The following is a 13639-nucleotide window of genomic DNA, read 5'->3' as shown; positions in this document are numbered from 1 at the left end:
ATATAACCTATTAATGTTACATGATAAACGGTTATTTGCATTTTGTACACGTATTCTTCAAAACAATAAGACAGTCTTCATAATTCTTCAAGTTAATACTAGATATAAATGTTTCAAGTTCTGATGTTTCGTCATTAGTAATACTGTTATGAATATTTGATATACATTTTAGTTGACTTATCTTTCCTAGTTCTAATGTGGGAGTGTATTGCTCAATGTAACACGTATTCAAATATATGAAGTCGATCTAAATCAATAATCTAAATCTGGACCCATCCTGATCATAACAGCCTTTGTAGTGTTGCAACTGGTATAATAAATAATTCAAAAATAAATGCAAAATCGTCAAAGTATAAACTAAATACGCTTTTGCTTGCAAATCAATTAGTTTTTAACTTGACTGTGCAAGATGAACAGTCAAGATATTCATTTTGTTGTTTGGGGTGGGGGATGGGGAAAGTGGGGGTGGAAGGGAGGGTGATTCAGTTGATTTATCGATATGAAAATTACATTGATTATTCAGTCACATTACTGGCAATCTTAGAAAGATAAGCCTGTTTATGTAATTACCTATGTATGTACTTAGTAATCTATTATTTTGTTAAAAACACCCGGTCACACTGATATTTTGATAATACATTTAGTAAGTAGAAAATAAACTTGTGATAGGTATCCCAAAGGCCAGTAAGATAAAATTAATATTAAAGTTCATGTGTTATAAACAATTAATTTAAAGACCAAGTGATATTTATAACTAAGCTAGAATTATTACAGGGAACATATCTTTCAATCTAATTAAAATTAGATGTTGGATCCGCTCGCTTACTCGCTACATAGCGAGTAAGCGAGCGGATCTAAATCTAATTTTAATTAGATTGCATATCTTTCTACAATGAACTACTGAACACTAGATCATGCATGGGCTTAACTGCCCGCTGTAAACTCTTTAGACCTTTATTTTGTAATTTTAAATATCAATGTTATTGTAATTGTATTGCCCGAATTAAATTTAGGAATAAGGTACAAATTTGGTTCGTAGTGTTATCACTTAGAAATACACTGGAAAATGTAAATATTTTTGAATGAACATTAATTATAAAAGCACCATATTTTCCAATATCTTTGTAATACTTTGCGTAGAACTCGAAATCCTTTCAATATATTGTACATGTTATTCAATGCACTGTGATAAAGGCAAGCTTTCCCTTCCTCCTCAATTTTTATCAAACAGTAATTTTTAAGGAATAAGGAATCATTCTTTGAGTTTTATGAGGTGATAATTTTGGTCGGGGCGTGATCAAATCCAATAAGCTTGAAGGACTTTATGATAGATTTGATCACGCCCCGACCAAAATTATCACCTCATAACATTCAGAGAATGATTTTTATTACTTATATTTATAAAATTTTAAACCATCGTACGATTAAATATTTAAATATAAATAAGCAAACCCCGCTGGCGCCTCAATTTGGCTTTATGAGTTGTATAGTACAAAATCGATACATAGTGTTATCACAGGCAAAGACACTGGAAAATGTAAATATATATGAATAAAGCCTCAGTCACAACTGGACGTAAGTGTTTGCTGATCGTGCGTGTGCTACGGGTTTTGCCAGTCGCGGCTCCTGTGGTTGATCGTAGCGTTAATCATATTGTGATTGCGAGTGCAACGTAAGACAAACGGACGTTTGACGTGCCAGTCGTATGTGTCACGTACAATTTTCTTTAAAGACGGGTTGCCACTCGCAACGTGCGTTGCCCGTGGGAACCGTACTTCCGTCTTATGATTGTCGTGCACCATACGTACGTTCGCAATGCCAACGACAGTAATAATATTCGCGTCGTATAGGTCACCTGCAAGTTTCTGTGCCCCAAGACAGCTGCACGGACAATTGATAGTTTTCACGTTAAATAAATAAAAAAAAATTCTCTAAACATATACTGAAATGTTTATCTACTGTAAAAAATCAAATATTGAAACGTCAAAAGAACTCGTAGAAAAAAAGAAGACTATTGTTCTGTAATTGCTGCTTTTTTAATTAGACTAGCTAAACTGGTCGACACAAATGAAGAATGTTTTAAATACACTTATTTATCTTTCTTACTAATACCAAAAAATATATATGAAAAATGTAGAAGAAAGTCTGTGCAAAAATCTAATTTCGGCGAATTAATTATCAGCTGATAATTTTTCTGGCCAATGTAATATCTTTAAATAATTTCACAATTTTGTTAACAATTTGTTGAACTTTACAATATCTTCGAAAAAAATCTTTGACGAAACTATTACAAAAATAACTTGATGGTTTTTCTCCTTCTTCAATCCATTTTGCTCTACTTCTAATATAATTGCCCTGTAATTTATGTTTTCTAAGCTTTTCTAATTCCTGATTTTTGTTATATAGTAAATCTACATTGCTTTCAGAAATATTCTTTTCAATGTTTTTAATTTCTTTCACCAATTCTTTTTCCTGTTTATCTTTTTTCTTTTTAATATATGATGAATAAGAAATAGTTTTACCTCGTAATTCCATTAACAATGTTTCAAGGAATAACTGATCATTAATGGTGAAAAGAATATTTTCATCTGGCAACTGTTGTAAATTGTTTATATTATAAACTGGTAAAGCATATTGTTTCTTAACTTGAAGTATAAAATCTCTAATACACTCTAAATAATCATTATCATACAGTAAGGAGTTATTAAATTTCCACAGCCCTCTTCCTTTCTTAAAATCATTAAAGACAAGTGATATGCTTATGGCCGAATGATCTGACCTGTAACTGGATTCTATTGTACATGTTTCTAAACTAGACAACAATGATTCAGATATCAAAAAAAAAATCTAATCTGCTTTGCTTAAGAGGGGATCGTTTCCTCCATGTATATCTACGTAAGTCTTCATGTAACTGTCTAAAAGGATCTATATATGCATAAGTCTCGATCATTTCTAAAACCTTATTTCTAGCTTTCGGGTTATTTATACCCTTATAATTATAACAATCTATAGTAGGATCTAAAACCAAATTAAAATCTCCACACCAGATAACATTCTGGCATTGCATATCATCAATGTGCATTTGTATATTTTCATAAAATTGCGGGGTGTCCGTATTTGGACCATAAATATTGCATAATAATACATCATGGCTTTCTATAGATATCTTAAGTAATAAAAAATTCCCATCAATATCACTTTTTTCAGCAAGAACCTTGAAATCAAAATTATTATCTACAAGGACAGCAACTCCTCTAGAATTTGAAAAAAAGGAACTGAAATAGCATTGAGATCCCCATAAATTTCTGACCTCATTTTCATTATCTTTTGTAAAATGTGTGTCCTGCAAACAATATAAATTATATTTCAAAGATCTCAAGTAATTAAAAACATCCCTGCGCTTTGCAACGTCGCCAAGCCCTTGACAATTAACGGATATTATCTTAACCATTAGGTAGCAAAAATAAGAGGTTCTTCAAATTCGATAAATGATACCCACCGGAACCGGGACTCGAATGCATTTGAGATTGAAAGAAAAGATTGAAGATTAAGAAAAGAGGATAAAGAAAAAGTATATAAGGGAAAGGACAAGTAAAAAGCATATACATTGTGATGACAGCACACACGCTCCTGCATATATACAGGCAACATATTATCAGTCAAAATAATATACGTAGAATGTTACCGGAAGTCACCATGTGTCACTAATCGGACGGCCCATCAGTACGGAACACTTTTATCCGGAATTCTTACGGAACCTAATGTCACCGATTTTTGCTTCCACATCGTCATAAATGTCAAAGATGACTTTAACCCCTCCAACCTGGCCATAAACATGTCCATTAAAATACCAGGCGGACGATATTTGGTCATTCTTTGCCAATTTGTTGATGAGATCGGAGTTAAGTTTCGTTACATCATCACTGAGACGATATGCACCCTTAGATTTCCTTTTAATCTCCGATCGTTGTTTCATTATAGCCGATTTTGAATTGTTGTTCTTTAGTCTTACTAAGATCGGTCGATCGTAGCCTTTTCTTCCTGGGATACGATGAATAGCAATGATGTCTTCATCATTCAGGGTCGCATTCGTATTTTCCTTGATCAAAGTTTGCACAACAGCTTTGGTATTCTCGGCCGCTTGTTCTTTCACCCCATGGACTTTAATGTTGTTTTTCCGCGAATACTGTTCGTTCCAATTGGCCTTACTCATTGCGGCTTGTGCCATTTTTTTGAACTCTTCATTTTCTGTTGTCATTTCATGAATTTTTGATTTTAAGTTTTCAATTTCATTTTTTTGGGCATCTATGATATTGATGAGTGCTTTATTTTTTTCGTCCCACAACTCTTCCATTTCCACTTTGTGGTCATTTAAAATTTCTTTTATTGTCGATGTTATGACTGTTTTTAATTCATCATTTTTTACTGTCTTGCCGACACATTCCTTTAAGTTTTTCAATTCCGCAACTATATCTCTCAATACATCATCCTGAGAGTTCGAAGTTTTCTTTTCGTTGCCCATGCTTTTATTCAGTGAGTTATCCGTAGATAACTGAACAGGAGATTTCACTGGGGCAGATTTACTTGCAGCCCGTGTTCTCTGAGCCATGCAAAGGCGTTACGTAAGAGTGTTCGACTAGTGCTCAACGACTACCGATAAATGTAGATTGTAGATAATGTATATACCACTTGTTCCCTGCTTCAAAATAAATGTGGAGCACAAAATCACCGTTACATATCGTTGATCCAATTATTCCATTCACTCAAAAGCAAGGCAATATAAAGAATATGCCTGTAAAATTGCAGAGCTTGTGTTTACACGCACCTGTCGCTCGCTGCCATTACCGGAAGGCCTGATAGTTTTTGAGAAGAAGATTTTTAAAGATTTTCTCTATATATTCCTATATAAAACTTGATCCCCCCATTGTTGCCCCACCCTACCCACAGGGACCATGATTTGAACAAACTTGAATCTACACAATCTAAGGATGCTTCCATTTTAATTTGAGCTTTTCTGGCCTGATAGTTTTTGAGAAGAAGATTTTTTAAGATTTTCTCTAAATATTCCTATGTAAAACTTGATCCCCCTCTTGTGGCCCTCACTACCCCCGGGGACCATGATTTGAACAAACCTTAATCTACACTACCTGAAGATGCCTCAACACAAGTTTAAGCTTTTCAGGCCGAATAGTTTTTGAGAAGAAGATTTTTTAAAAATGCCAACAAATTTTCAATAATTCTCAATTATCTCCCTTTTAAAGAGGGCGTGGCCCTTCATTTGAACAAACTTGAATTTCCGTCACCTAGTGGTGCTTTGTGCCAAATTTGGTTGAAATCTGCCCAGCGGTTCTTGAGAAGAAGATGAAAATGTGAAAAGTTTACAACAACGATGACGACAACGACGACTACTACGACAACGGACAAATTGTGATCAGAAAAGCTCACTTGATCCTTTGGCTCAGGTGAGCTAAAAAAAGACATTTTTTAATGGAAAATATACCAAAAAAGACAATAAAATTTATCACAATATTATTTATGTTTGGTTCAAAAAGTAACAACATTTTTTTCGAATATTAATACAAAGTTATGTTATGTTATGTTACATAGTTATGCTTTCTGTGCCAAAATTATTTCTATTACGTGATTGGTCGAAACGTAAGTTTTAATGACGTCAAGAATGCACGGGGTTTACGAACTAACGTTTAAACTTCCAAAAATATATAGACCCTTTCTTTAGGTGATTCCGTCGATGATTTACAAACCATTCGAGCTGCGCCGAGTGAGTTTTCAAACCACACTATTGTTGCTTATATTTGCATCATTTCAAAATTATATTGTGGTTGTACAATTATTAGAATTACTGATATTTTGACGCTATATTGTGATCGTGCAAACCCACTGTGTGCTGCTACACAGTGTTAACAATGCAACGCAAAGCAACTGCGTTGCCTATTTAAGACATTGATGAAATGATTGAAAAATCAAAATCAAAACTTGACTTGAAGTTTTATTGCATAAGCAAAACCACTGGAAAATGTAAATGAAATAAAATATAAATAGCAATGTAAAATGTTAATAATTTATAGTTACTCAAAGATTAATCAAGTAACCGATTAATCGATATTCAGGCATAATTTTGCTTAATACGGCCAATCATATTTGCTATGAATGTTTATTTCTCTAAAACGATATCAATGGTACATGAGGTACAAAAAAACAAAAATATTTACAAATGTACAATTGCATGGCCAAGTTAGGAAGAGACCAGAGTTAAATAAAATGAGCTAATATTTTGTTTAACAAATATGGACAATTGTTTTAATGAATCAATGTCATTTGTATTCATAAGGTTCACAAATATAAGTATTAACATTTGTTGAATATTTTTCTTCCATTAATTTGTTGCTGAATAAAGAAAATGCCTGGCATTCTATAACATAGTGGTATTCGTCACCCAAAGTGTTTTTATTACATAAAGAACAAATTCTATGACATCTTTCTATGTTAATCCATATACCAATTTCAATAGGTAATTTATGATTACAGGTTCTAATTTTGTAAATATGAATCTTTAATCATTTGGAAGTTTCATAAGATAAATTTCCTGTCCAAAGCTTTTCTTAAAGATTCTGTAATTTAAACATTTGGGTGAAGTTTCTACACTCCTGTACCAATCTTGTAAAAACTGATTTTTGAGCGTCTCTTTAACAATAGATTATAGCCATTTGATACTAGAAAAACTTAATCCAGACATAGGAAAGACCACATGAGTTAAGAATATCTCTAACATATTTCAACCATGGGTGCATAAACGAACCCTCAGAAAAACATTGATAAAAATAGCGATACATTATATACGTAAGTTTACAATCACACGCTACTAAACGTTTAGCCCATAAGTTATTTGCCAATACTTAGATGTAAGATTTTACCCTTAGGCTACCCAGGTTCTTCCTGAATTGAGAGACGCAGCATAATATTACATCGCATTATGCTATGAATCCATGAACGTAAAAGATCTTCTTTACATGGGAACTTGTGCGATCAGGTATGCATACTCTCTCTCTCTCTCTCTCTCTCTCTCTCTCTCTCTCTCTCTCTCTCTCTCAAAAAAAAAAAAAATAACGTGGATAATCGGACTCGCATCCAACTTTTGTTGATTCAATTTAATAGCTGTTTTTAATTACTTAATATTATAACATTGAAAACACACGGACCATTTAAAGGGGCATGGACATGTGATTTTGGTCAAACTCAATTTTACTGTTTTTATTATTTACAATACTTTAGGAATGTATTTCTAATAATCATGTGAAATTTGACATGTCAGGCGTAGAGTTTTGAGCCAGATCCAAGACTCACAATTCGTTGTCACGTAAACAAGGCTCACGTCCTGTTTTTTGTTTACGTAGGTTCAATATACCAGTCAAAAAAATTTTTTCATGCTGATTTGTCTATCATCTTTTTCATTTTAAGCAAAATTGAACAGTTCTTAACGTTTAACACAATCATTTCAGGTCTAAAACTGGAATTTTCACTTCAACATTCAAAATGTAAACAAAACGGTTGTTTACATAGCAAAGAATTGTAAGCTCTGTAACTCGCTTATAAATCAACGGATGATACTCAAATTTTAGTTGCCTATTAAAAATGCCTTACTGAAGAATTGTAAACATTAAAATCGGACAAATAATTTTTGACTAAAATCGTGACCATGCCCCTTTAAGTTAGCTGCGCTAATTTGAGGATTAGTTTTAACATCGGCATGTTTTAAACGTTTTACAAGACAACAAATGATTAATTATATTGATAAATATACATAGTTGATAGGTTTTTTTTTTTTTTTATTTTTTCAGTTACTTAGATAAGTGTCCTACTAACAGCATTTATCCCGCCTCATAGGTGTCGGAACCGGGGGGGGGGGGAGGGCTGCCTTACCTTGAAGTCATAGGTGGAAAAAAAATTTAAGTAAGATTTTTTTTGGAGCTATAGATATACTCCCTCCCCCCCCCCCCCCCCCTTGCTTATCAAGATTTTTGAGGATTAGTCTAGCCCCCACCCCCCACCCCCTCACTTTCAATTTGCTTCCGACGCCACTGCGCCTACTCTTCGTTCATGTTCTTTAAGTACATATACACGGATGTTCAAAACATTTGTTAAAATACTATATTTACATCTATTGAGTATGATTCCTTCCATTTCTTACGGACATTTATTGTAAATTCATAGGTACATAGAAACTGACATAAATGAAATCTACATGCCCCGATTATCGATTGGTCGAAACCAAGAGCGACCTAAAACAAGAGGCCCATGGGCCACATCGCTCACCTGAGCAACAATAGCAATAATGCAGTGCTCCAAGTTGCGACTAAAACGGCCATTTGCCAAATTTTTTACCAAACTCTCGGTCAACGTTACGTTTGAAAAAATAAACTCAGGTAGTAATAAAAGCGTCATTAGGATTGAGACAGCATGGCGAAAAGAGGAAAACTTAATTTAATGCAATTTGGATAAACGAAGAAAGGAGATAATGTTGACAGCACTAAAAAAGATAAAAGAGAAGAGTAAGAAAAGTCATTTATTTGAATAAATACAGACCCCCAGTATTTATATGGCATTAGGAATTTTGTAAATAACCTACATAGAGGAGACCCTTTTTTTTACTTTATGAGGTTTTTGTATTATCCACTTGCCTCTTTGGTAAACATTTGGGGTTTTGCTACAACTTAATGTACTTCTCACGAACATGAAACTGTCATAATGCACAAGAAAATTAAGGGCTTGTCATAATGCGAGACAATTTCTGATCACCAAGCAAAACATGATCAGGTCTTTTTTCATAATAATGATATAAATACAGAAGGTATACACGAGTTCATTCCTAAACTTCATAATAACTCTTGTCATTAACACATGCATTTATTATTATCGAGTGGAATATTTCGTGATGGAGACCAAAATTTTTGAAATGGTCATCAGAAATAAATTTTGGTCACCATTTAGCGACTAAATAGTAAGTGTGACTTTGAGCCATGTAATGATATCAGATTTATGGAGTCATATATTCAAATATCTGGACAAAGTAGTAGAATAAAGATGTAAAAAGACTTTCAAATTTTTCTTCAGATATTATTATGTTGAACATTGAGCCAATTTTGAACAGGATGATTTCAAAATCATATCACATAATGAGTATTACAGTTTTCAAGAAGATCTTAAGCAAATGTCTATAAAAGCATACGTCAAACTTTAAGGCCCTGGTGGGCCACAAAAATTGTCCAGGTTCTAAGCAATTCTAAATAAATAATATGTCAAAATGCTTGCATTTTAGTAAAACCATGTACAATGGTTGATCCAAAAATAATGTCACACTATGCACCGCATTTACATTGGCGCTGTATTGTATAAAATAATACATCAAATTTTCCTTATCTAAATTTTAATTTTGAGTAAATTTCGTTGAACACTTGATATTGATGTTTATACCATTATATATACGTGACATCGCTGCGTCATGAATTTACGTCTATGTATGTAAAAATTACATGCTTCAAATTTTGAATAAAAAAAACCCAAAAACACAATATTTTGAAACGATATAGACTTTTTCTGTTTTAAAAAATTAGAGAACGCAACCATTCATTTCAGATATCTACGTAATTACATAATGCCTTTTAATTCTAAGGAATAAAAAGACTGGACATGCGAATGGTGATTTTTTGCTTCGGTTGATAGAAATCACCAGAAAATGTTCTGGAATTGACAGAACAGGGTACCCTTAACGTGGTTCCAATTTTAATAAAAGCATATGTCCTGTTTATAAATAAATAAAATAGACAGGAGATACACGCTCTGAAGGAAAGTTAAACCTTTGGTTCTTGCGTTAGAGCCAACCCGCGGGGGTCATGATTTGTTCAAACTTGAATCTAGACATCTAAGGATTCTTCCACACGAGCTACAGCTTTTTTGACGATTGGTTTTTCAGAGGAAGATTTTAAAAGATTTTTCTCTAAGTATTCTAATGCAAAATTCGACCCCCATTATGGCCCACCCTTTCCCCGGGGATCATGATTTCTGCAAATTTAAATTTACCCAACCTAAGGACCCTTCCTCACAAGTTACATCTTTTCTGGCCGATTGGTTTTTGAGAAGAAGATTTTTAAATACTTTTCTCAATATATTTTTATGTAAAAATGTTTCTCCCCCCCCCCCCCCAATTGTTTGTCCCACCCTATTCCAGGGATCATGATTTGAACAAACTTAAATCTACCCTACCTAAGAATGCTTCCACGCAAGTTACAGCTTTTCTAACCGATTGGTTTTCTGAGAAGATTTTCTTCTACATATTCCTACGTATAAATTCAACCCCACATTGTGGCCCCGCCCTACCCCCAGGAATCAGACTGTTTTCACACAAGTTACAGCTTTTCTGGCAAATTGCTTTTTGGAGAAGAAGATTTTCTTACACTTTTCTCTATACATGTATATCGGTATTCCTGTGTAAAATTTAACCCCTACCATTATGGCCCACCCAGGGGATTATGATTTTTACTTTGAACTAACTTTTTGAACTTTGAATCTCCACTTCCTGAAAATGTTTCCTCATCAGCAACTGCTTTTTTGGTCAATTGGTATTTGAGAAGAAGATTTTAAAAGATTTTTCTAAATATATTCCTATGTAAAAACTCCACTACACCCCCCCCCCCCCCACATTGTGGCCCAACCCTCTCCTCTGGGATCATGGTTTTAGAACTTTGAATCCCAGAGAATGCTTTAACACACGTTACAGCTTTTCTGGCGAATTTTTGAAATGAAGATTTTCTATGACTTTTCCTTATATATTACTATGTAAAATTTGACACCCCCCCCCCCCCCAATGTGTTGCCTACCCTGTCCCCGGGGTCATGATTTTCACAACTTTGAATCTGCACTACCTGAAAAAGCTTCCACATAAGTTTCAGCTTTCCTGGTCAAATTTTCCTTGAGAAGGTTCATGAAAATTTCTCAAAAATTTTCAATTTCGAATTATTTCCCCTTGAAAATGAGCGTGATCCCTAATTTTCACAATTTTGAATTCCCTTTGCCTAAGAGTGCTTTGTGTCAAGTTTGGTTGAATTGGCCCAGTAGTTCTGGAGAAGATACTGAAAATGTAAAAGGTTTACGGACATAAATACAGACTTACAGACATAATGTGATCAGAAAAGCTCATTTGAGCTTTCAGCTCAAGTGAACTAAAAATCACAGACTGCACGAAAAAAATGTGATGATGTCATACTCAGATTTCCATAGGATATGATTTGGCTGTTTCTTTTAGCTCTACTGATGTACATTAACAGTAATTTAGTTAATTGTATTTACTTTTTACAATCATTTTTTAAAAATTTCTTTAAATAGATGTAAATATGAACAATTAAATGCTTTCTTTGTTGGTTCTTGTGGGTAATAAAGGTAGCAATCATTGCAGAAAAAAATTACATAACCCGATAACGAGGGTAAAGTATTTTTTCTGCAATGTCGCCGACTGCATATCCTGCATGAATCACTAAAGAAAGCATTTAATTGTATAAGTAACTGCAACTCATGACTGAAACTTTGCTTTTTCAGAAGAATAACTTCTCTCCGGACAGACATGAAATATTTGAGTGAACGGATCGATTATGCATGTATTTAAAGTCGACAGAGCAATAGATGCAATCTGTCTCATTATAAAATTCTAAATGTACCATTAGGAACACATATGCATTTGTGCAAAAGTAAAACAACGATTGTAATCTATATATATTCATTTCTAGTTGTATGAATATTTTCCTCGTCATGGTGCGTGTCACTAAAAGTTAGGGAGGTGTTAACCCAGTAGCCAAAAAAGAGAAATAACATGAAATCAAAATGGAGGCGAAGTCTACTCGTTTGCATATTTATGTATCTCTCTTTGTTATGTATATTAAGAGATCATCTCTTACCAGAAAATATATTTGGGACGCACAAAAAGCTCACTATTTCACCTGAACAAAACTTCAAGTGCATCTGGAGTGTCGTGGAAAACCGCGAAATATGTAAACCGGTGTGTAATCATGGCTTCTTTGGACTTTATGGAATGGCAAAATGTCACCCCCTACTCACTTGTGAGGATGTTGAACAACTCAAATTCAGCGAGGAAATAGGACACATGGGATATGTGAAAGAGGTAAGATATTATTCTTGTATTCTTAAAAGAGTGCTTTTATTCATTTTCATTTGGATTTCCGTTTTGGATCTGAATATCCTAACGTAATATAATGTTACCTTTCTCAATCAATATTAGATTTAATAATGACCTATCGTGAATTTCTATCACTGCTCACTTTATGTTACACTGTGACGTGGTCAAACTTTTTCAACACTGATATTTTCTATTTTTTCTTTGGTTTGTTTTTAGGTGTGGCATTCTTATTGGCAGAAGTTTCCTGTTGTAGTAAAGAAATTAAGGACATTTGATTTGGCGGGGGAGATTGCAGGCCCTGGTTATCTCCAGGGAATAAATCTGATGAAAAACTTCTATAAGCCCTCTGTCCTACTACAGCTTGTGGGCCATTGCAATGATACCATTGTCACAGAGGTTCACAGACTGCTTGATGCAAGGGATTTGGAGATTCGATTTAAGGAATATCCCCTCTATAACACTTTACAAACCAGGATGCAGTTATGTGTGAGCTATGTAGATATACTAAGAACCCTGCATTCTGGACACGATGGAAAAATATACGTCCAATGTGACGCAAAAAATCTCCAAAAATTAGCAGGACAATTTCTTTTTACTGAGGATTTCCGATTAGTTCTTAGTGACGTCGACTCCATGGAAACCATACTAGTGAACGGAACAAACAGAAAGTTGATGAAGTGCACTGATTGGGGCGAGGTTAAAGGTTACTTTCCTGCTCCTGAGGAATTGTGGCCTTACAAAGGGGGATACGATGCTTCCAAATTGCCGCTATACGACGAAAAGATTGAAATCTGGAAGATTCCAGACATGTGTTGGTACTTTCTAGGTGATGATGTTTCAACACCTCAACTTAAACGTTCCTTAAATGACATCCACAACCAGTGCAAGAACCGCAACCCGAGGAAACGACCAACCGCTGAACAAGTGTATGAGACATACCTGACAATATATCAAGATATTATAAAAAAGTAATTTTTCAAATATATCAATTGACTAGAGAACAGTTGTAAGTTTGTGTTAACTCTTCTTAGTTACCATAGTTTGTTATGGGCGACAGAAAGGGTAAAAAAGACTTAAATGCAAAACGAACTTATTTTTTGAAACATAGCCTCAGTTGCAAAATCAACAGACACCGAATCAAAACAAATGATTACCGATGAAAAACCAACAGTCGTGCACTGAATAAACGCTGGATGGCGTGCAAAGAGGTATCAGAAGAAATCGTACCCTGGAAAAATCGTAACTAGGGGAAAACGTATAGCCTTGAAATACAGAGTCTTTTTATGCGTGGATCCAGAATTCTTTTCCATTGAGAAAGTAGAGTTCGAGGGATATTTAGGGGTATCGGGGGGGGGGGGGGTCCGAGCCAAAAACCTGGATTCGCGCCTAAAAACGTTCCCTTTAATTCAAGGGTATACGTTTTCTCTTGGATACGAT

At 34.3% G+C, this 13639-nt stretch overlaps 1 protein-coding gene across 2 annotated transcripts; it reads left to right on the top strand.

Annotated features, from left to right (window-relative positions):
• Nucleotides 1-6953: 6953 nt before the first annotated feature.
• Nucleotides 6954-13428, top strand: LOC128181641 (protein O-mannose kinase-like). Of its 2 annotated transcripts, none has more exons than XM_052850114.1 (3): nt 6954-7048; nt 11950-12187; nt 12419-13428. In XM_052850114.1, exons 1-3 carry the CDS (start codon nt 7005-7007, stop codon nt 13172-13174), a joined length of 1038 nt encoding a protein of 345 aa, XP_052706074.1. In that variant the 5' UTR covers nt 6954-7004; the 3' UTR covers nt 13175-13428. The 2 variants fall into 2 exon arrangements, with proteins under 2 accessions (XP_052706074.1, XP_052706073.1); XM_052850113.1 differs by having other exon boundaries at nt 6955-7048; nt 11608-12187.
• The last annotated feature ends 211 nt before the right edge of the window (nt 13429-13639 follow it).

Source organism: Crassostrea angulata, chromosome 4 (assembly GCF_025612915.1).
Source record: "Crassostrea angulata isolate pt1a10 chromosome 4, ASM2561291v2, whole genome shotgun sequence".
NCBI lineage: Eukaryota > Metazoa > Mollusca > Bivalvia > Ostreida > Ostreidae > Magallana > Magallana angulata.
This window is presented reverse-complemented; position numbering and strand designations above follow the sequence as displayed.

Bases quoted from the DNA above. Each gene is read 5' to 3' on its own strand.
- LOC128181641 (XM_052850113.1), top strand. From the start codon at position 11,879: ATGAAATCAAAATGGAGGCGAAGTCTACTCGTTTGCATATTTATGTAT. The intron at 12,188-12,418 runs GTAAGATATTAT...GTTTGTTTTTAG, and splicing joins ACATGGGATATGTGAAAGAG to GTGTGGCATTCTTATTGGCA.